Below are 23,615 nucleotides of genomic sequence, written 5' to 3'. Positions count from 1 at the left end.
TGGGCTTAAACTTTCATTATTTCGATGCGAATAAAATTGGCCTTCACTGCATAATTCGAACTTGAACAGTCAGCATGCATGCTCATGACCCCAGTAGCAACCACTTTAGTAGCAGCATGTTTTGGCAGAGCTTAAGGGATATTGAAAATGTTGAACAGAAGTCAAAAAAGATAAAATCCTGTCGAAAATGCCTATTTTCAGCCTGCTCTGGGCAGACTTTAACAAGCAACAACAGCTGACAATGCCAGACAATGGTATTTACCCGATTTTAATGCTTGCTTTTCGTCCTCCAAGGTAACTGGGCCAGAAGTTGCTTGCCTGGCACTGATCAAATATGAAACCAAACTGCGTTCGCATGCTTTATCGAATAAGAGTGCTGTACACGGCAAAGCTGACTCAATGAATTGTGCTACACATATTAGACCTTTGACCCTTCTTGCAAAAAGACTGTGTGTGCATTACATTTCTAGTTAGTTTAGGAGCTTTAATGTCATTTCTACATTAGAATCTGACAAATACTGCTAAATGGATCAGCAGCGTGTTTTGGCATTTTTCTGCATCTTGTTTAATTCAACTTGTCAGATAGTGAATCAATCTTATCGGTTCCGTCAAGGCTGAATTAATGAAAGTCAGCTGTACGAACTTTCCTGTGGCACTGTAAAATACCATCATAAAACCTCAGCAAGGTTCTGCACCCTGTGTAGTTCACAGACACTGTCACATCACGTTTACTGGCAAGCCGGCAGTTTTGTTACAAGCAAGCATATCAGCAGTCACTGTGTTATACACCTGATGCCATGGTAGCAATCAGTAACAATCAAGCTGGAGAGAATTATGCGAGAAGGCAAGGAAGTTCAACTTATGGTCACCAGAAGTGGTACGAGAGTCTACGGACGATCAGCTGGCAAACATGCACAGCTTGCCGTGCATAAACGGAAGCTTTGCAAGCATGCAGGGAAACCTAAACTTGTGGCAATGCAGGGTCAAAGCTAAGCGTGACGTCTGCACAAGATAGCGTAGTGACTAAGTCACATGATCAGACACCGTTACTGACAAATGTGAAACTGGTGGAGTGAAGCTCAAGGAAAGGTCTCCTAACGAGCTTCCCATGACTGCAAACTTACTCGGACATCCTTACAGTTTCCTCAGAGTCTGAAGAACCTGGCTGGTGAAAGTACATCTACAGTAGCGACCACTCCTCAAGGGGACACCCAGTTTAAGCTTGGTGGTTTACTGAAGCCAAAATTTTACACGGAGGCATCTGGGCTATACCCGCATACACAGATGCCCGCCTGGCCCTTCACCTTCACATGAGACCCTCTCTTCCAGTAAAGTTGAACAAAGTGTTTATATAATGTTTGCTAATTATTACTGTTTAGGCACTTAATTTAATGACACCCTACTCTTTTTTTTTTTTATCTGGAAAAGTATTTTTTATTTGCATAATAATCAGGTTACAAATGGGGATTATACATACATACAGAGGGAGGTCCCATAGTCAACAGACTGTACAGGGGACCTCCCATTACAAATGAGTAGAATATATAAATACAACGCAGCTATATGCAAACACAAAAGACACCATATTAAGTTAGTCACTAGCTTACGCCGTAAAATATTTAACGACACAAAACACTTATTAATATAATGATAACGATGAAATTGTTATATTGAGTGCAAAAATTTACGAAGGTTTGATTTGAATGTGTAAAAATGAGAGAATATCTTAATATGACACGGTAATGAGTTCCAAAGTAATGTGGCTGAAAAATTAGTAGTAAATTTACCATAATTAGTTCTAGGTTTTGGTAGTAAATAGCTGTTGGTAGAAGCGAAACGGGTAGACGTGGAATATGGATACTGGCTGGTAGTAATTATGGGGAACGGGAGCTTTCCGTTGACAGATTTATAAACAAGTATTCCAAGTGAGTATTTATTTAGTTTCTGTAACGATAAAATGCCGTTAGATCTGAGCAATGGAGATGCTTCCGATGTGTAGCTGCTACGTGTGATGATGCGAATTGCTTGATTTTGGGTATGCTGTAGTGGAGATAAATGTGTCGAATACGTGTTTCCCCATGATGATATGCAATAGTTAATATGCGTGTGAATAAAAGCGTAGTAGAGGGAGATGAGTGTCTTCATATTAAAGAAATTGCGAACTTTAATTAATATTCTAATTCCATATGCTGCCTTCTTTGTTAAGGATAAAACATGCTCGTCAAATTTTAGGTGTTTATCTAATATGACGCCAAGAAACAGTGCACTATCAGTAGGATAAAGTACACTGGAGGCAAAGGTTAGCGATGGATACACTGAGATATGTTTTTGTTTAGCTGAGAAGATGACGAAGTTAGATTTGGCAGTATTAATGTGTAGTTTGTTTTGTTGGCACCAGGTTACAATATTTGCCGCGTCGTGATTAAGCTTACGCATCAATGAATCAATACTTTTGTCTGAGGAGAAGATGGTAGTGTCGTCAGCGTAAAGGATACAGTCAGAGGACTTTAGGTACTTTGGGAGGTCATTAATGTATATTAAAAACAAGAGAGGTCCTAATATAGATCCTTGTGGTACACCAATGTTAGTTGTTTTAGGATGCGAGTAAGTGCTGGAGATTGATACAGTGTATTCTCTATCTTTCAAATAGTTACGTAGTAATTGCAGTGCCGGGCCAGTTATACCAATAGAGTCTAATTTAGCAAAAAGGGGATTATATAGGGATTATGTACCCATATTATATAGGGATTATGTACCCATAATCCCTATATACCAAAAAGACAATGTATGGTTGAATCCCACCCCAACTCACCTGTCATTGGTGGGTCCACGGTAGTCATGTGTGTACTGCGTAGGGGGTGGCCTGCCGTACGGGTCTGAAGGCTGAGACGTGGTTGGTGGTGGCGGCAGTCCCGCATGTTGAGGGAAAAACGCCGGGTTCACATGGGGCGCTGGCGGCGGCACGTTTGGAGCCGGCACCACTGGGGGCACCGCAGGGCGAGAAAGAAAAAAGAAACAGGAAAGAGAAACCAAGCTCGCTGCTTTGTCCAGTGGCCAGCCACTTGGTGACTCAACAGGGAAGTAATGCTGCACATTTCAGCATGCCAACAGGGTGCATTGTGGATCTAGATGGTGTGTTTACAATAAGAAAATACTTTTGAGGGAAAATGAAGCTGCTTGCTTAGTTTGGAGAGCTTTGGCGAATTGTTTTCTATTTCATGCCTCATTCGCCTAATTGCTGCTGCCTGTCTTTTGTTCTACTTATGAGCTCTGCTGCGTTACAATGCATACTCTCACTATGGCTACCATTACTACGTGCAGGCACATGCGGTGTTGGTGTGGTATCAAGCTGGCGTTTCTCGCAACACTCTCATTCTTTCAAAGTATATTAAATTAAATTAAATTATGGTGTTTTACGTGCCAAAACCACTTTCTGATTATGAGGCACGCCGTAGTGGAGGACTCCGGAAATTTCGACCACCTGGGGTTCTTTAACGTGCACCTAAATCTAAGTACACGGGTGTTTTCGCATTTCGCCCCCATCGAAATGCGGCCGCCGTGGCCGGGATTCGATCTTATCCGCAGCCCAATGCTGTAGGCTTTGAAGTACAAAAAGCTTAAGCAGTAACTGCAGCTTTTCATAGGAATGTGCTCAAACGATCAACAGTAGTCGAAAGAGGCACGGCTTGTCCCTGATCTATCTTGATCTGCTGACAACTTCTTTAACAAAAGACTCACCGGAACATCATAACTTCCTATTATGAGCCACAGGATGTAAAAAGGTTCTTGATCGTTCAAAGCAAGAGAGCTCTTAAATGGGCATGGCAGTTATTACGACAGCAATCTCAACACCCAATGCAATCTATGCCGGGTCTGCCAAGCCCTAGCTGGCTCATCAAATGCATATCATGGCATAAAGGGGATGCATTATTGGGGTCAAGCTATGTAGAGCAGAGTACCATTATAATGATGACAATCAGCGCCCTCATCAAAATCTGCACACATCATAAAGCTCTCATTAATATTACGACCATATGCATTGAGGTGCCAGGTAGCTTTGGACACCTACTACTCCTGCTAAGTTTTTCCGGCCCACATTGACGGGATCAAGGTAACCCGAAAGTGATGCGTCATCTCTCCACCTGGTAAGATGCTTTCCTTTGGCTTGAGCCAGCTGTGGCCCATCATGTCCCCCAGTAATCAAAGTGCCAACAAGCAAGACCTATGGTCAGCAGCTCACCAGGCGGTGGCAGCCGATTGGGAGGCATACCCGGTGGGGCAGGGCCGGGGGGCACTCCACCAGGGTGGGGTGGAGGCTGCGACACTGGGGGCAGAGAATGCATTCCACCTGAGAGAGAGGAGGAAAAGGCAGGGAGGCTCAGGCTAGTGGCTTAACACCAGCAGACGGTGGCCCACAAAAGTTGCAGGTTTCACCCAGAGGGGAAAACTCTTAGCTTTAAGGGCCGTACAAGTTAAAGTAAACATCTGCTTACAAGTATGGCATCAGGCGCATAAAAGGCACACATGAATAGACTTCATCCATTGATCGTGAGCAGCTGGGTGTGCACATATGTCTTACAGCGAATGTTCATACTGCCACTCTCTATACCATTTCAAGGAGGTCATGTGATCATGGAAGCACGTCATCTGCTGCAGATCATAGGTGCATAGGCCGTGCATTTGCTCAGCGGTGGCCCGAGTGCACCTCAGCATATTTTACGTGCATCGCAAGAGTAAGGCTTCTCCCACCAGTCTCAAATTACCCGTCTTATGCCTGCAAATTCCCCAATTTCATCGCGTGTCAAGCACCCATATAACTGCCATTGCAATAAAAAGTCAAAAGTGGCACAGCATGTGGCAACAATGGGTTAAGGCAAAAATAGCACATCATTTCATTTGAGCCAGTGTGCATAGCCTTGACCACAGCATCAAGGCCCGATGGGGCTAGGGAAATGCAAGTATGCAGTTAGCACCTACAGGAGAGCTTCCTGCAACAGAAGTAGAAATTTGTTGCATTAAAGAGAGAAACACCTACTGGTTCTCCTGTTGGGAAAACAGCACTGCGATGACGAGACACAAAATGAAATATGCCGTCGGTCGAGCCTGTCCTGGACTAGCGAGCACGCAACTACTAACCAGTTAAACAATCCTGCTTTACAACCTTCACCCTGTTTTATGGTACAGCTGTCACCTACCACCTGCCTTCTACAAACCGTTTTGACAAGCCATCCCCGCCCCATCAGGCTCAATGGAGCTCGAAAACAGTCCCATCATAGAGCTCTGCTGTATTTGTTGAACGTAACTCTTTAGGGGAAAAACAGCACATTGGCAGCCATAGCTGACCACCCATTCCAGAGGTTCCTAAACTTTCTGGCCTTGGGGACCTCGCCAGCTATCCTTTTCAACACAGACGGCTGGCACTACTGGATCACGTGCAGGCAGAAGCAAAAGGTGAGGCACGCACATTCGCAGCCACAGTCTTGAGTGGCATTTTGTCTGTTTTAAAGTCAGAAAAAGAAAAGGAAAGGGTGCATAAAATGCTAGGAAATCCTCTCTTTACTGAATCCTTACTGGTTCTGCACCCATGGTAGCAGTGAACAAGAAAAAAGCTTATTTAAAGCCATGAAACCTTTAGCAACAACTATTAGCAATGCAGTCAGAGCACACAAATAGGAGAAATCCATACCATGACGACCACTGCACTAGCTGCTTGCATAACAGAGAGCCATGCAGCACTGTAAAGGAATGCTTGCATTCACTAATCCAGAAGGTATCTGCTACTGGCTGATAGAGCTGAAACATATTTTTTCCACTGGTGCGGGAAGTTTTGCTTTGACAGAGTAAGGTACAAATGCATGAATTTTTACATTACTTTTGTAACGATTACTTTGTTGTAACCTCTTCCATCAAAATGAGGTTCAGCTACTATCACAAGGGCATTTCAAACGAAATGCCTGTCGCTATGGGTCCCAACTCTGTGCTGAAAACACACCAGTGATGTGAAGAATTCTATCTCACCTTGTTGCCTCTCCCAGTCGTTGGTCACAGGTGGTGGGCCCCTGTGATCTGGTATCAACGGTGGACCCCTGGGTGCTCCTAGCGGCGGCGGAGGCCCTCTTGGAGGGGGCTGTATGGGCAGCACAAGAGCAGCAAGGCTACATTGGATTCTGCCATACCAGAATTCCTATAGGAACTTCTGGCGCTGCAATCATTCAGCTACCATGGGAATGATGGGTGGCATTTGTTTGAATATGTTGAACATTGTTATTACTATGATTTTTGCAGGGATTTTACATGTAATCTTCTTGCTTGTAGCTGCCCTTGCTCTCGTGGCGTTACATATTACGACCCATGTTTCTAAATTTATGAGCAATAGTATTTTCTCTCTTTACCCACAAAGGCAATAAGATTGTGGCCACATGCATAATCATTGCCAATTGTACTTCTAATGAAACATTTTGTTAAAAGATAAATTTGTGCAGCCACCAAAACCATCCCTTCAACTAACTATCAGTTCCAGCTGGCTGAACTGCCACAGTTGCAGTGCCCATAGGCACTAGCAACACAGTTCCTCGCTAATCATTTCTTGTAGGAATTGTTGGCACTATGTTGTATGTCCGTGAGAAAAATGAGCAAATGACGAACTGGACGACTCCGACGAGCCCATAAATTTCTCACTATAGAGTGAGAAACTTTATAGACTGACCTCCGCTTCCTTCTATGACGATGATTATAGTGTGCTGTTGGTTTTGATTTCAGTTTTGCAAGCCGTGAAGCATCGACGGAAGGAGGGTTTAATGTGGCGAAGGGGTGCATGTTTGAAAAGGCGGCAGCACGAAAAGACATGGACGGAAACAAGACAAGGATGAGCACAAGGACAAAGATCAGCGCTCGCCCTTGTCATCTAGTCTCCGTCCATGTCTTTTTGCGCTGCTGCCTTTTCAAGGAGGGTTTTGCTTTTATGCATGCTTTGCCGCAGGCCCAGTGCAATTTTCTGCTAAAATGCTGTTTTAGCGCAGAATGGCACAACTGGCGCAGCTGCTCCACCACTGCGATATAGTAACACAGATTTAGGGTCTTATCCAATACTAACGCACACACGATTTTTGGACCAGCTTTACTAGAAAAAAAAAAAAAAAAAAAAAATGTGCGTTAGATTATAAGTACGATAAGTGGCCACACCCTGTTCTGTAAGTGAAGTGCAGTCTGAGCTATAAAACCTAAGCTATTTCCTAGCACAGCACTTCTGCCCAGATAGCGCTTTTTTCCAAGATGTGGTTCCTATCCCAAGCAACACATAAGGAATGTGTTTTACAATGCAACGAACGAGGATAGGTTGCCTTTTCTTTTTCTTGCAGTTTGCTAGTTCTTGCAAATTATGCAACACATTGTGCATTTCGAATAAAACAGGCAGCCCTTCGAGCAAATATGTTTTCCTTGCGCAGCGTCCAAGTAGTGTTGTGTGACCAAAGGAAATGAAGGTACAAGCCTTTGCTTTACTTGCAAGGTTACTCGAGGAAACCTGCATAGACTGTTACTGAAGTTCCCTGTGCCATTACTCAAGACCAAAATGCAGAATTCTTTCATGTGCTGCAGTGGCAGAAAAGGCACCACGGGCACACAGAATACGCAGATTGTTGCAGAGAAAAGCAACAGTGTTTGGCAACATGCAGGACTTGCAAACGTCTCCCACGAAGGCCCATCGGATTGTAGCACGACTTGGTTTAGCACTTCCAGTTTTCTCGGCTCAGGCCAGTGTATCTACAATTTGTCCACAGCCATGCAGCAAGAACGCTAGTGCACGCGTGTACAAGGCTCGCACCAGTAGTCGAAGAAGGAACGACTGCTACAAAGCCGATTGAGTGGAGTGTGACAGTGCACCCACTAGTGATTTTGCAGCCAGACTGACTCTACATTGCTTCTATCTCTGCCATGCAAAATCAAAGCAGTTGTCTGCAGTACCCGAGTGCAGAAGTGTGAGCGGGGCCAACCATAAGCAACACTTAGCTTAAACTGTCTGGCCAAACGGGGCAAAAGATTAAGGGAAAGGTTGACATTGGGTGCTTCCTTGATCTTTTGGAGCTCCCATTTTTTTAACTTCTTGTGGGGTTTTTGCGATATTTTTCACGTTAGGTCGTCATACCAACAAGCTTGCCTAACAACCATTTTGTCGTCTCGTGACTGACAGCCCCTCACCATGCGTAAGAGGCTTGGTGGCGGTGGTCCTGTTCGTGGGGGCACTGCCCCAGTGGGTGGCGGGGGGCCCTGCAGGTTGGCTGGCAATGGTGGTGGGGGACCACTCTGTGGGGGCGGTGGCCGCAGAGGAGGTGGCGGCCCTGGGGGGTGCACTTGCGGTGGCGGAGGTCCTCCCAGCCTCATTGGTGGAGGTGGGTAGTCTGAGAATAGAGGCACACGCAGAAGGTTCGGTGCTACAACTACTAGATTCACTGCACCTCCTACAACAAGCAAAACGGCACCACAAAAGTAAAACCACATCGCTTCCTTTGTCTCATACACACAAGGGAGAGGCTCCAGAGCTAGACTCAAATGACAGTTAAGCTTGCTCTGGAAAAAAAAGAAGAAAAGGAAAGAAAGAAAGAAAGAAAACGAAGAAAAAGAAAGTAACAACTGAGCGATGAACAAAAGACCACAGATTTTGTTCAGGTAGATGGGGCATGAACAGGTCTTCTTACTCCTGCAATGCCAATAGAGTCGATTTCCGTTAATTATTATCAAATTATCCGGTGGGTTGAATAGTAGAAGACGCAGAAAAAACGTAATGACACACTACTGATTTATTTGCCACTATCTGCTCGATTCTAACATGCCCCCAAATCAAATGCATGCCCATTTTCTATGTGTCCAAAGGAGAGAAATAACTTAGAAATGACAATATAATTTGTACACAAAAGTGAAATCTAAGGCACACTGCATTTTTTAGCAAGAAAAATGTGTTCTGCAATATGCCAGCTGGTTTTCTAAAGTCAGCTTCTCCGCACGTTTTTATGCCAGCTTTGTCCCTATACAGCCATGTTACGCAGTAAAGCATACAAACACCACAAAGGCGGTTTTGGTTTCATATACTATTGCACAGCGCAGGCTGTTCTCGAGAGAGAGAGAGAGAGAGAGAGAGAAAGAAAAATAAAGAATTGCATGTTAAAATAGGGTAAATATTGTAAGCAGACATTTGAACCACTTTGAAAACATTCCTAGGGCAGGCCGAAAACAGGAGTTTTCGACAGGAGATTTTTTTATGTGTTCAACGCATCCACTGTTCCCCGAGCTCCATCAAAACCGATGCTGCCTCTAAAGGGGTCACTACTGGGGTCCTCGTAGGACCAGGCACACGTGTGCTGACTGATAAAGTTCAAATTATCTGACAAAAGCCAATTTTAGGATTGAAATAAAAACTTTTGCCCATAGAAATGCGCGGGCGCCAGCCAGGACCTTCAGTTGTGGCAGAATTAACGGAAGTCTACTGTATACATATGCAAGCCAAATGAGTCTGCACGTTTTACGATTTGGTTGCCTACAACATCACAGTAATCGGAAAGCTCCCATGTTATAACAGTGACAGACGGTGACACCCGAGGGCCTTTGTTAGGGTTATCTTATGTTAGCTTAAATACTAACCTTACAAGAGTTCTCCTTGACAGAAAGTGTGTGCTCTCTAACCCACCAACCTATTTACATACACACACACACACATGCACATACACACAAACAAAAGAGAATCACACTTGGTAGGTGCAGAACGTACTGTGTGAGGGCCCACCTGGAGTGTACTGAGGAGGCGGTGGGGCCTGCCCAATCAGTGGTGGTCCCACAGGGGGCATGCGTCCCTGGTTTGGAAAGGGGCGGCTCCGCTCTGAGCGGCCCTGGGGTGAAGGGCCCCGGGGCCCCAGCCGAGCCGAAGGGGGACCCCTGTCGTTACCGCCACCCCCCAAGTGGTATGGATCACCTGGCAAACGAGAAAACTCTCAACTGTCACTTCAGTGCAGCCAACAAAGGCCTATGGATCAAACAGGCAGCCAGTGAGATGCTCAGACAGACAGACATGGGTGCCTGCATACTTTTACAAGCACCTCCAAGGCCAATATTGTTGACCATTGGATACAAAGACATGAAACGTCCAGATTTGAAGCAGGCAAGCTCAGCTGCGGAACATTTGCCATATAATTTGCCATTCTGCTGGCCGCCAATTTACCAATATGGCAACGCAAAAAACGAACAGTACTCAAGCAGAGCTGCCACTCGAGTTCAGGCCAACTATAGCAAACCCAACACAAGTCACTAGACAGCCCCGTCTGATTTCAATTGCAATGCTGCTGGTCATAGCCGTGTCCTTACAATGCTAGCTTATGAAAATGCAACCACAGATCTGGCTTATCTGTAAAAAGGCAAATTCTTGCTACCCGCGTCCTTACGTTAAAGTATTAAGACAACTTACGTTCGCCTCGTCCCTTGCCATCAAAGCCAACTGGACACAAAAGGAGATGGAACGGGAGAGAGGAAAAAAAAAAAAAGGTTTTATGAGATGGGGTGTGTCAAGTGAATTGCATTAGACCAGTGATCGAATCCAAAAAGAAGCGGAAAGTAGAGAGAGGAGGAAAACAGATAAAATGGTAAGCGCACCTGAATTCCGATCGTACTTCCCCACGAAGCGATCCATGCGGCGCTCGCCACGGTAAAACTCATCATACTCCCGTGACTGTGACGAAGCTAAGGAAAAAGCCATGGTTATGATCAGTAAGGGGCTTGAAGTATTTTTTTTAAATATCACACAGAATGAAATCAAGGACATCAAGCAACTCTGCTATTGTGACAAATAAAGTTTTGCAGGCAGAGTCATACCTATGTGACATCCGTTACACTTCTATGAAGATTTATGCAATTATCATAATGCAACGACAACATAGCAGAATGCCTTGCATGAAAGTAAACTTGCTCAGTAAACATCTAGCTAGACACTGCCCACCAACATAGGCCAGTTTTGCAGCATACATAAACCTTGACAGATAATTGCATTGCAACAACCTAAAGAGACACTAAAAAGAAAATATCGGTGTAGACAGATAAGGTATCATTTATAACGCTACTTTTGTTAGTTTCCCGGCAAGAGGTTGATTATGAAAAGAGAACATGAACTTCAAAGTTCTATTGTTAAAATTTCATGCTGAAACCCTAACGCCGGCACGCCAGTGTGACGTCACGAATTTCAAACCATTTTCTCATATTTTGAGTCATTGTGGCTCAGTAAAATGTTCTTGAAACTTGCTGAAGTCAGTGCTTAGGTTATACAATGCAGCCTATCAATAACAAATCAACTAGGCATGAGCAGATGCCATCCAAGTCCATGGCGTGACCATGCTATTGCAAGAACTTCAATGTGGCGCTGCCACTCGTCTCTCCTAGCTTAGCAAGCCTCCTCCCACAATGAGTGGCTTTTTTGGTATTGAAAATAGGTAATTTACGATTACAGCTCAGCTTATCCTTTTTCTTTAAAGGGGACCTGCAACACGTTTTATTGAAGCCATGCAAATCATTTCGCATAAAAGGACACTACCCCATTTACCCGTGTATAAGTCGCGTTTTATTTTCTGAATTTTTTGACGGTGTGTCTTATAGAATGCCGTAACTTATGTGCAATCAAAATTGGATTGGATGCGATGGCCATGCCCTTTGTATCGAGCGGGCATCAAATGATGCTCCACCGCATGTCACCTCCTGCCATGCACAGCAACTGCCTTTCATTGTACTCGATGACGTTGTTGCTGCGCACTTTGAATGCTTCGTCGCAACCTTGTCAACAACGATGCCGCATGTGAAGCAAAGCTGGCGAAGTTACGACGCGAATTCAAGCTGTGTGCAGTCCCGTTGGACTTGCAGTGGAGCATGGAAACCGAACAGCAGGGAGAATTAGTAGTCGGCAAGAAAATTATCCAGGACTGGCGCAAAGCCGCCAGTGTGCTCCACCAATGAGTTGGAAGACAACACTGATGTGCCAGCAGAACTCCAACATGAAGTAGCTGCATTGTTTGTAAGCGACTAGGAGCAGGATAACTTCGATGGCTTTGACTAAATGCCATCATGTAAGCTATTAATAGCACTGTTCATACTATCGGAATAAAGGTTCGACAGGGATACTTAAGACTGCTTACATGTGGGAATGTGAAAGCATTGTAGTTGCTTTGGGGAAATGTTTTCGGTTAGGTATTAATCCATATGTCGTCGTGCATGTTGTAAACTTGCATGGCATTTTTTTTTTGTGTTTTCTTGCTTAGTCTTCTGCGGCGTGCTTCTGTGCGCAACCACGTTTCACAGATGCCCCGAGGTAGATGCTTCGAAGTGCATCCCAGTCGCAGGTATAGAAGCGGCCAAGGAAGCTTTGGAACAGCATTCTGAGCAGCAAATTTGGCACCTTGGAGCATGAATTGTCTGTTTTGGAGCAGTAAATACCTGTCTTGCCGCAGTACAAGGGAAATACAGGCAGACAAAGAAAAGGTGTGCTTTATTTGACTTTGACTAATCGGAATGCTATAGGTTACAGTAAATCAGTTCTTTGGAAGCCCGCTAGGCAAGCAAAATTCACAAGGAAAAATTTTCATAAATCTGATTAGCATAAAACTACAGAGGAAGCCTATAGGCGTTTCTCAGAAACCACCGGATGTGTTACATACCGGATGTGCTAACTAAGTATGGCAAAGACAGAAATAACCGAGGGCTTTCTGTGAACAATGCCTATGTTGATAGGGTTGTGTCAATGCTAGTCGAGATTTTTTTTTCCCTTTTTCATTGCGAACAAGCAACGAATAGGTAAGTTTAGTGAAGTAATATTTATTACCTTACTTATTCAATAAGGTGCCAATGCAAAGGTTGTGCAATATGTTGAAGAATGACCGATAACAGCGTATATGGCAACCTAAGTCTTGTGTGGTCCTTTTTCTACAAGAACAAGAAATAAAAAAGGAAGAGGGAAGTGCCTGCGAGATTTCCAAAAATTCAAGTGGCAATGCGTCGCTGCACTAGTAATAAAAGTGGTCTCAAAGATAAACGTCACCATCTAGTAGATTGTGCATATTATGAACATGCAAGCCTGAGCCGCAGTCTTATAATGGTTCTGAAAGCAAGACGTTACAAGATCGTGCTACCTCGCATTTGATAAGAACTTAATAAGGACCAACGATAGGCGCCAAAAATTGCTGACGCATCCAAGCAAAAAGGGCGGATGCTCGTTCCCAGTCCGTCTGTCTCCTGTATGCCAAAAACTCCTCCGGCACAACCCCATGCGCATGCATCAAAAATAGGCGTGTGATTGGCTGCGCCAGCAGTGACATCATTGCTCTCCGTCACAGCCGAGAGTGTGTGCAGCAGTTTCTCTCCAGCTCCCAAATGGGTAGGCCATGTGTTACAAGTACTCCTGAGGAGCAGGCAGCTTTTGATCAGCAACGTTGCGAGCAGAACCGGGAATGAGCTTGTCTATGCCGTGCTGATGCTGCTGCCCAGGCACAAAAACAGGCTTGTGCAACTGAGCGCAAGCAGCAACTGCGTACCGAGCATCCGGCAGCCAACCAAACCGTCGTTAATGAACAGTCGGGATTAACCCAGTGATAAACACTGAGGCCGTACATTTCAGCTTCGCTGGTTAACCATCTGTACTAAGTGCTTGGGAGGTGTTCTTTTTATTTCACATGCTTTCTTTTATTTTTTAAACAAAGCGGTCTTCATGAACCCTAGTTGCTTTAAATTATATTATCAGTCATTTTCAACATCATCCGCAGCTTTTTCTTTGACATCTCATTGGCTAGGTGAACGTATAAATTTAGCTAATTAAACACATCTGTGCACGATAAACGAGAAATATTCACAGTGGCCATCATGAACACACCCACCACGGTAAATTGAACACCGTTTGCATAGTACCCTCTGTACCCTCTAGTAATTTTTAATTCTTGGAGACATTCAGTTACGATAGCAAAATACTGCAGTATAAATGTGAAGTGACATACTGGTCATTGCACATTAGCCAGTATTTCACATAACTTGCCAAGAGAAATAGAGTATTCAAAGATAATTTGGAAAACAATAAAGGGATAAAACTATTCACTGGTTTTCCGAGCTGCTTCATCAACCAATATTTTGAATAAGCTCAATTATCGGGCTCATTTGCAGTTCCACCATAGGCACCATAAAGGTGATGTAAAATGGCAGCCAATATTTTGTGTTCCCGAAGATGCTTTATCAAAGTTTTCTGACTCAGTCTGTGCAAGTCAGTGAACCTTCCATATTGTGTTCGCGTTGCCTCAGACACAATATCAGAGGTTCACGCTTTCACCGAACTTTTACCTATGACCGCCATTTGGCCGACAATGTTCACTAATTACAAAACTTTACATCCTTGGCTTGCTTTCTGCAGCGGCAAAAGCCCGACTTTATGTGGTGTGGCCATGCAGACGGTGGTTTAGCCCAAGTGCAAATTCGAATGATGATTGCGGTTGCCATTGGATATTTGTGAACAAGAGGTTTCATGAAATCAAGCAGGTCGTTTGCCGTCATGCCACACTATTATCCCGCTGACCAGAGATGTGATGCATGTGCAAAATACACATAGAACGTCACACGAACGGCGTCCGCCCATTAATTGATGCAGATGTACTTACCAACAGAGCACGTAAAGCGAGTGCTAAAATATAAAACGAAACTGATGAGCTACACATTGAGCAGACTGTATGACCTTATTCATTCAGCGCAGTTTTCCTTCCCGACCGTCCCATGAAATGAGCGCCAGCTCAATCATCTTTAGGTGGCCCGCGTGTAGGTGGTCCACAATGCCAACACACCCACACTCCAAGGACACTGACGCTGAAATGTATTATTTAGGCTTGGATTGCAGGGCTAAGCACTGACCAACAGATTAGTGGTTGCCATTGAAAATGCATACCCTGCTAAATTTGGTATCTTCATTCTAAATTAGTGTTTTGGTACAAATGGAACCGCACTTCCACCCTTGCAGTAGACAAGAGTACCGATGAAATCTGAAGAGCAAGCGCGGAGACAGCGACGTGACATCTTCAATGATGCACGCACTAGGGACACCTCATTTTACACACTCATAATTTGACGATGCAAATGCATTACAGCAGACACAGCCCCGATGAAATCTAAAGAGCAAGTAACAGGTGGCAGGCAGTGACTTGTGCAATGACGTATGCACTAGGCACAACTTTAGTCAACCATAACTGTGGAGCCACCGTGGTGTCGGGGAAGCGTGCTCGCATCGCACCCTTGAGACCTGGGTTCGATTCGCACCCAGATCAAAATTTACCAAATTTTCTTTTCAGTTTCATTAATTGACTTTGTCTACACAAACCTGCCTGGCAAATTTGACAACAATCCAAGCATTCTTTGTGTTTTTACTTGTCGCGCTGCCGATGACAACGCCCGATTTTTGCGTAGTGCGGCATATAATGCTTTTGCATTAAAAATACTTCTGGAAACTATTGTCTAGATGTTGGAAGGCACTTGCACACGTCAGCACTGCCTACAGCGGGATGCGTGCACGGACAGCAGCCGCTGCAAGCATGTATTTTCATCACACTTTCTCATGACCTGATCCTTAACGAGTTTTTAACTCACCTACCAAATGAACAGGTGCATCTTATACACTGGTGCTACTTTTATACGTCACTTTTTTTAAAGCCTGCCGTTTGGAAGGAAGTGCGACTTACAAAGGTGTGACTTACAGTCTGGAAAATACGGTACTTTAGAAATATTTTGCAACAAAGAGTAGTTCAATGTGCCTAGTAGATGTGGAGATAGTGGCATGCGAAGATTGCCCTTCATCACCTCTGCATAGCTCCTGCCCCTTCAATGGCCTGCACTGCACCCCCAAACCCCCTAGCTTTATGCAGGAAGCTGTTCACTACAAGTCTTGCAATCAAAAGTAAACATACCCTGGCTGGGCTTGCGACTTTGCATCTCAAAGTGGTTCAGGTGCTGACGACTGCACGTGGTTACCACTGGGTTCTGACCATGAAGTTCCCTGTCACAGTCACATAATGAACAAATCAGTCAAGCACAGTGTCTCACCTAATGCAAGCACAAACACACTTGTTCTAGACAAACCACCACTTATACCTGTCCTATGCATTCCATGACTTTGGCCAGTCCTTCCTATTATCAATCTCAGCTAGAACAGTGACCACCTGCACGTGCTTTCTGATCAAGTGGCAACCATGCATGCACAAAAGTGACTATTATATCTGGACAACTGTTTCCAGTTGGGATCCTCCATCTCACTCCATTCAATATGGCTCATGGGGACAATGACCTATCCTGCCTGCTAGCCAGCATGAACTCATCTGCACTGTACTGGCTGAACTGCATTAACATTTGCTTGTGTAAATACTGTAAATAAACCTGATAGTCCCTCTTTATGTTTCACCTCTCCTCGCTGCAGACTTTTCCCTATTCTTTTCCCATATTGTTCCCCCTCCTTTGCTATTGTTCAGGTGTGGCCAGCAAAATTCTTTTAACAATCACAAATAATAGTCACTTTCTCTACAATCAGACATTTTACATTTCAGAATTTTACATTTCATCACTTCTTGCATTGCATGGTCCATTATTTTAATGTTCCTTGTCTTCCCCCAAGTTCTGGCCCCACATTTTGGCACTAACAGAGTGCCATAGCAGGGATCTACTACAGTGACCTCATTTACTAGAGTAGCTGAACTATCACAAGGGTGTGGGCTGCCTAGCCATGTGCGCTTGTGCTCCTGCCAGAGTTCTGCTCACCCTAGCACCTTGGCCATGCCGGCATGTCAAGACTACTTCTTAGACCTTGCACTACCTTTCTTTCCCCGCTTCAATCACTGATTATTTTTTTGTTACTTAAACTGTTTTTCCAACTACTATTTTGCCAGACAGCGCAAACCTTGCAGATCTGGCGATAAAACCTCGGTTGGAAGTAGCACTTGTCTTTGTCTACATCTTTGTCCGCCTTTAGTACTGCTACCTCAATATTTCATTTTTTATTCTTCTGATGTTTCCCTGTTTGACTGTTTCCAATGCTGTGCTTACAAACACAAACTAATTGTGAGGTTACCCCTAAGACGTATGCCCAGTTGTAGTTTTTGGCTACATGGAGCGGTGCTGGAGGCATTTCAAGCACTAGCACAGCTGGCATTGCTTGGGGCAGCCAGTCAGATGCCTGGGCACTGGCCTGGCTTTGAAACATGCTGGCACACAGAGAGCAAGGTTTGCTTTCTTCAATTCACTACGTAGATAGGGTACACTAGTTCCCTCTCCGCACCTGCCCAGAGTTTCACCTGGCTCTGTTTGGGCTCCTTAATGATTTTCACTGCGGGAGCTGTATTCATGGGTCAATTACCTTTGGACATGCACACGCTTTTGTCTGCCTTAACCAGAAGAAGAGGTTGCATTAAAGCAATAGACACCCTTCATGTTTGCTTACCTTTCCCACCAAAACCTAGCTTTAGTCCAGCTTTCTTTTTCCTTTATTATGCATACTATGAACGCACTTCTCCCCCCAAACTACCTAAACAGCACAAAAACGCATTTCATGCTGACATGACAGTCATGCAGTATCCCTCACTCACAAGGGTAACACTGCTTTTAAAACATTCCACTAGGTCTAACTTTGTCTTAGGAAAAACCTGTCCTGCCAGATGCTACATCTGGCTCAATAAGGAACATAGGAGCAAACATTTTGTTGTGCAAGAATAGTAAGTTTACTGATCACAGCCCAACAAACATTCTAGTCAACTAGCGTAACTGCTGAGCTCATTCATGAGCTTTAGCAAGCCATCATCTACAACTGCAACGCATACACATCATGCATTGCCCTGAGCCAAAGCATACCATATTTTACTCATCACATGCAAATAGTATCAAGGCAATGTGCACAAAGAACTCATCAGGTAACAGGACCATGTTTCAATGGGCGAGAACAACTGCCCAATTGAAGTATTGCATGCGAAAGAGGTTAGGTTAACAAAATGCAAGGCAAAAAGCTTTTCTAAGTCATAGAAACCAATTGAGAGATCTTTCTAGATTGAAGCAAAACAAGGCCATGAAAGAGGACCTGAACCTCAGTGTAGCAACGAACACAATTGTTGGCACAGGACATCGGATTTTCGCTGCCTAATTACCATGACAATTTCACAATTCCATTGAGCTAAATGTATGTAGAATTATGCCAGCCACAAATCTCACAGAAAAGCTCTATACATGTACACCCAACCACAGGATGAATATTGTGCACTTACTTCTTGGGCAACTTTTCCATGACAGCACGGACTGCACTATCCGATCCCAAAGTCACAATGCAGAATCTGGTCAAACCAAGTGTATTCTTTTACTAAACACGCACGACAATGTAGCAAGGGGGCCATGACCACAACTTCCAAACATGTTGTAAATGATGGTGTATTGTCTTTCCAACATATAACCAAGAGACAGAGTGAGAAAAAACAGCGAACACGCAATATATACTGCTCAGCTGGTACGTAACACAACTACAGCCTGTTTCGCAGCACCATCGATTCCCAGGCAAATGTAGTTACAATGGTTCAAGCTATAACATTTCCGTGTTCTGATCTTGTGGGTTGCCCTCTGTGAACATGCTATAATAACCAGAACAGGCTTGTGGTACAGTTGTCTGAGAGTTATAACAAATGGCACGTGCGTTATAAATATAGCGGTATGTCAACAAGTTTCTCCGATACGAGCAAGAGTTCTGAACACAGAAAAACACAAAAAAGAGGGAAAAAAAAGAAACACACATTGGCTTACACGCAGTTTAGTGTTAGCTACAGGAAAGTACGCGATTTCAGTTTAATACAAACAAAAAAATGGCATTAAATTCACGTTAGTTGTCATAAGTAACACAATTCATTTATACGTCATCTTTAATTTACGCAATCTACACACATACACACATAGATCAGATGATCTGGACTCCACAGCTTAAGAGTGACATGAAGAAACAGAAGGTCAACATGCAACCTCAGCTTTACAATAATGTACAGTAGAGCACTGACGAACGAGCCGCTGCTGCTAAAAGTGGCAACCATGTTTAGCATGGTGGTACCACTCGGCAAGGTACCAAATGAGTGAGTTCCTACCCCACAAATGTAGGTGGCACTCAATAGAACCGGCAATTGTAATGACACAGTGATAACACCGTGTTAAGCACATCCCGCCACATCATAATAACCGGTTCTTCCGCAGAACATCACGGTTCACTCATAATTTTAGCCAATATAAATAGATCGAGCCTGGCAAAATGACAGCTAAGCACTAGATTGATGCACCATAAAGTGCAATGAAAACAACTAGCCAATCGCCTTGGCACACTGATGAAGATTAAAGGCGGCTCTAACATGAATTTGCTTAGTTGAAAGAAAGAAGACTTGCACAGCACAACGTGTAGTTAGTGAAAAAAAAAATAAAATAAAGCAATACTGTGCCATAAAGGGTATCTGCACAAACTGCAGCATGCCTTACACAAACACAGATACACACATAGACAGGATGTGAAAATGTGCCACGGTTGTCTAAGCCTGCTTGCTCCCTCGAATGTTAGGAAATGCTTCAACACTCTTGCATTTTTCTTATGCACAAATGAATCTGTCTACATCGAGCCCAGACGTTGCAAGGATGCCTGACTCACGAACCTTGATGTTCATCTCTCCCGCACAACTCTCGAGACTTCTAACATCATCTTCAGCGCATAATGCACATGAGAAATACGATGGTGGGAGCTCGAGTTACAGAGCGTTACAAGAGGTGGCACTAGTGTTCCGATGCGAGTGCCACCTGACGGCACATGTGGACCGACTGAGCAATCAAACTTTCTTGGTGGGGAACATTTTGGCAAAGGAATATGGGGCATGAAGGACTGCGCAAGAGGACAACACTGCCGTGAATAAAGCGAAATTTTCCATTACGATTGTGAGCCTGTTTACAGCCTCCTCTACTTGTATTTAAGCCCTAGCATATGTGTAAAAAATTATTAAAAATTTATTTTAAAAAATTTTACACCAGCTGACCACTTCTAGCCTGCAGAAATACTGTTCAGCGTTTCCAGATGTCAGCTACTTTTGAGGCGGTGCCATGTTATGTGTGCAGATTTCACAGATACGAAGCATTAAAACGAAGATGGACACTGTAAATGAAGTGAGAATGAACTGACGTATCTGGTAAAACCACATTTCCCCCTCGGTGCAAAGGGAAGGGGACTTGGGGACTGTGGACTACTGCAATGTCCAATGACTCATAAACAAGGCCAGTCAACCATATTTCAGCTTTTCTGGGTGCCATTCGATCTAACCTTGCAGCATACTTTGTAAGTGCGAGCGATGCGAACACAGTGAAGTAGACATTGCAGCCAATGTTTATGTGGGCTAGACAAACAGGCTCAAATAGTGCTGTTGAGGGATGCCCCCTGCAGCCACTGAATTTCAGTCAGTATTCGGTTTTATTCATTGTCATTGTCTTAATTGAAGGCACCAATGAACTGCTTTCGGATTACCCGGAGAAGGCTCAGAACAACCCATTGAACATTATAACACAGAAGAAAATGCAACTGCACAATGAGATGCTAGTACAGAGCACTGGCTAAATCGACATTTGATGTTACAAGTGGCACTTTCAGCAAACTGTGAAAGTGTGAGAACAAAAGTGCAAAATTGGAAAGACTGTGCATAAGGAAGGGGGGAGGGGGGGGGGGGGGGTCACACGTGTGTTTAGTTATAGGTGCTGTGATATGAAGCCCATTTTTCCGCCTTCCAATAGGGAAGTCAAATGTGCAATCTGGCAGGCTTCTTGCTCTATGTTACAATCACTGAAAATACGCTGAGATGAGCAGAGGTTTCAGCTATGCCTTACTCTAACACATCTTTTTTTTACATAAAATATGACATTCCTAAAATTTTTAATTTCCTTATAATTTGGTATATCTGGGTTCAACCACAACATATGATAAAAAGCAATGCCTTTCTATGTATGGGTTGAACAGGAGTAGCGAGTCATGTCGAAATCACAAAAAAGTGCAAGCGTTACAGCACGTCAAATTCACAGAAAAACGCAGCAGACATTCCACACTATAAAAGCTGTTCTATGGAACAACGATGAACCTGATGCACACAGCAAAAGTGCAAAATATAAAAAGTGCAATATCAGGAGAAAAAAAGAAAATGAACTTGCCGTGTTAAAGGCTCAACACTTTTTTGCAAAAGAAAAGCAGCCAAAGCGCTACGTTACACTGTGCCATATTACAACGGTGGCAGCGAAAAAAATCACACAGTCCAATTTGTCAGTCCTTCACTACCATGTCTTGAAGAAAAGTCCTTTGGCACCAAAAGAAGCATGCACAAAGTAAAACAAAAATGTACGCAAGAGCTGGAGTAACTCAACAAAAAGGTATCTTCCATAGCGTTTTGTAAAACACGGCATGCTACATGTAGGTAAACTGCTGACAAAGAGCCCCTGTGCCACATCAGGGGTCAAGGAACGACGTTACAGGTAGTTCGCATGTGACATGATGAGCAATCAATCTTACATCTGCTGTTACGCAACGCTCGGAGCAACTCTACGGAGATTTGCCCGTTGCTTTACGAAGTGGCACTCGCGAGACAGAGAGAGTGTGAACAGCAATCCACACAGGAGGCTATCGAAGCAGGCGCTGCCAAAACAGAACACGGGCTAAAATTCTGCACAAGAAGAATGTAGAGTCGGCAGGATGCACAGTCCACGAGAAAGAAAAAATCGCAGCACAATGCACACTACTGCAAAGAGTTCCAGAAAAGACGCGAAACTTTTTTTTTTCTGGGCACATTGTAAAGGATCTTACCCCTTCGACTGGCCATTGGCTCTGTTCTCAAAAAACTTGATGTCTAACACATCGTTGACCCCAACAGCACTTATGGCATCGGTGACGTCTTGGTCCGTAGTCCACTAGAAATGGTGGTCAAGCAGTAAGGGAGTGTGGTCAGAGGCACTGCAGGAAGAAGGGGAGGGGGCTGCGCTGGTCGGTGCACGCACCAGTGGCCACCCAAGCGCCGTGACAAGACCTTCTCAAAAGCAGAGAGAGGGCGTGAAAGCTTCACCGAGGCATCACGCATGACAAAATGCACACAGTTCTGGCCCCACAAAGCAGCACTGGGCATCCCCCAAACAAGTGCAGGACACAGCAAGACATCGAAACATACTCGAGGGCCGTGCCAGAGCTTGGCACCAGGGAGAGTATCTGAACACCATCTTGAGAACATGCCTGATCACAAAACCATCTACGTACCACACAGCATTTCATTACACTCACAACTGTATGCATTAATTTGCAAGCACGCAAGATGTGCCCACATGCTGCTGCAGGAATGTGGGCAATAGAAATGTTACAACAATATAAAAACTTGAGGTGAGGCTTATTTCATGTGGTTTCGTGGAAACTTGCCAACCAGTGTGTCAAGGCTCTTCCATTTGTTATGTTGAGGTAAAACTGCTACTGGCAAAGCTCTGAAGCACTCAGCAAAGCAAAAAGGGGCGTGCCACACACAGTGTAGTAAGCACACACGAAAACTAAAAGCTGTGCAAGTGATAAGCTGCCACATGGTGCCCGAAAATCCTTCTAAGTGTTCATCTGCCAGCATAATGTAGCAAACACTTCCCTCATTGCTAAAAAGGCTAATGCTGCTATGACAAACGCTACTTGCAGCAAACACACAACAAACTCTAGAAAGCAAACGGCATAGAAATGGAAGCTTCATGCGAAAACGGCAGATTCAGTTGGCCTGCTGTACCAGGAAAAAAAAAAAAAAAAAAAAAGACCACAGTTACTCATTAAATCATTATGTAAAAATTAAATGTACTGCCTCTTTTATGAACGGCTGCAGTATGCGATAAAGACACAGCAGATCAACACTGGACTCAAATGCAGCTAAATATACTGATTGAAGAAAGCTTTAAACTTTGAGTGCAGTTGTATGACAGACACTTCCAAAAGAAACTTTCACCTTCACTAAGAGGATGCCTTCTGGGATGATCACTTTCGGCAATACTACCACCTTGGCCATCATCGCGCACTGATTGGCTGTTTTAGCAAGGTTGGAAAATGAAGAGCACCTTCTAGTAGTTCCAGTCTACGTCAATTTTATGTCGCAGTGTTGTTGGTTGCTCCTGACACATACTGAATAAACAAACGCTGTCTTTTCGCAGTTGGTTGGCGTTCTGCACAAAGTATTGCGCAGAAATATTTGTGGACTGTTCATCGGCTAGTGCACTTTGTTGCCTTGTGTAAGTGACAATTTTCAGTGACATTGTCTTGACGCAACTGACAGCGGCACCATGAACTATGTTTCTCGCGTGGTTCCTCGCATGCTAACGGGCCGAGGACAGCAGACGATTTAACGACGTCCAGCGTGTCTTGTTTGAGGGCTCCACTGTAGTTTTGCCATTCTTTCCATTACCTAGCTGGACGTGCGTCAAAAACATTGTAGGCTTTTATTTTGAAAAGAAAACACAGACAATAAACTCGCACAAGCACTGTGGCACTTGCTTTCGTCTGTGCTCAGGCTCAACTCATTTCAAATTCA

General features: G+C 44.1%; 1 protein-coding gene across 12 annotated transcripts in view; it reads right to left on the bottom strand.

Annotated features, from left to right (window-relative positions):
* Positions 1–23,615, bottom strand: part of LOC126537500 (cleavage and polyadenylation specificity factor subunit 6-like) — a 62,867-nt gene that overhangs the window by 27,575 nt on the left and 11,677 nt on the right. For 6 of the 12 annotated variants that reach the window (XM_055074298.2, XM_050184529.3, XM_055074306.2 and 3 more), the window contains exons 4-13: positions 21,878–21,981; positions 18,291–18,356; positions 15,954–16,042; positions 10,636–10,722; positions 10,451–10,480; positions 9,761–9,961; positions 8,197–8,396; positions 6,019–6,127; positions 4,242–4,348; positions 2,813–2,991 (exon numbers count right to left, since the gene is read on the bottom strand). In XM_055074298.2, coding sequence (XP_054930273.1) covers positions 2,813–2,991; positions 4,242–4,348; positions 6,019–6,127; positions 8,197–8,396; positions 9,761–9,961; positions 10,451–10,480; positions 10,636–10,722; positions 15,954–16,042; positions 18,291–18,356; positions 21,878–21,981 — 1,172 coding nt within the window. Of the gene's footprint in view, positions 1–2,812; positions 2,992–4,240; positions 4,349–6,018; positions 6,128–8,196; positions 8,397–9,760; positions 9,962–10,450; positions 10,481–10,635; positions 10,723–15,953; positions 16,043–18,290; positions 18,357–21,877; positions 21,982–23,615 lie in introns of all 12 variants that reach the window. The other 6 variants (XM_055074299.2, XM_055074305.2, XM_055074301.2 and 3 more) reach the window with 6 other exon arrangements.

Source organism: Dermacentor andersoni, chromosome 4 (assembly GCF_023375885.2).
Source record: "Dermacentor andersoni chromosome 4, qqDerAnde1_hic_scaffold, whole genome shotgun sequence".
In the NCBI taxonomy this organism is placed as follows: domain Eukaryota; kingdom Metazoa; phylum Arthropoda; class Arachnida; order Ixodida; family Ixodidae; genus Dermacentor; species Dermacentor andersoni.
Note: the sequence above shows the minus strand (reverse complement) of the source record. Positions and strands in the feature narration are given on the sequence as shown.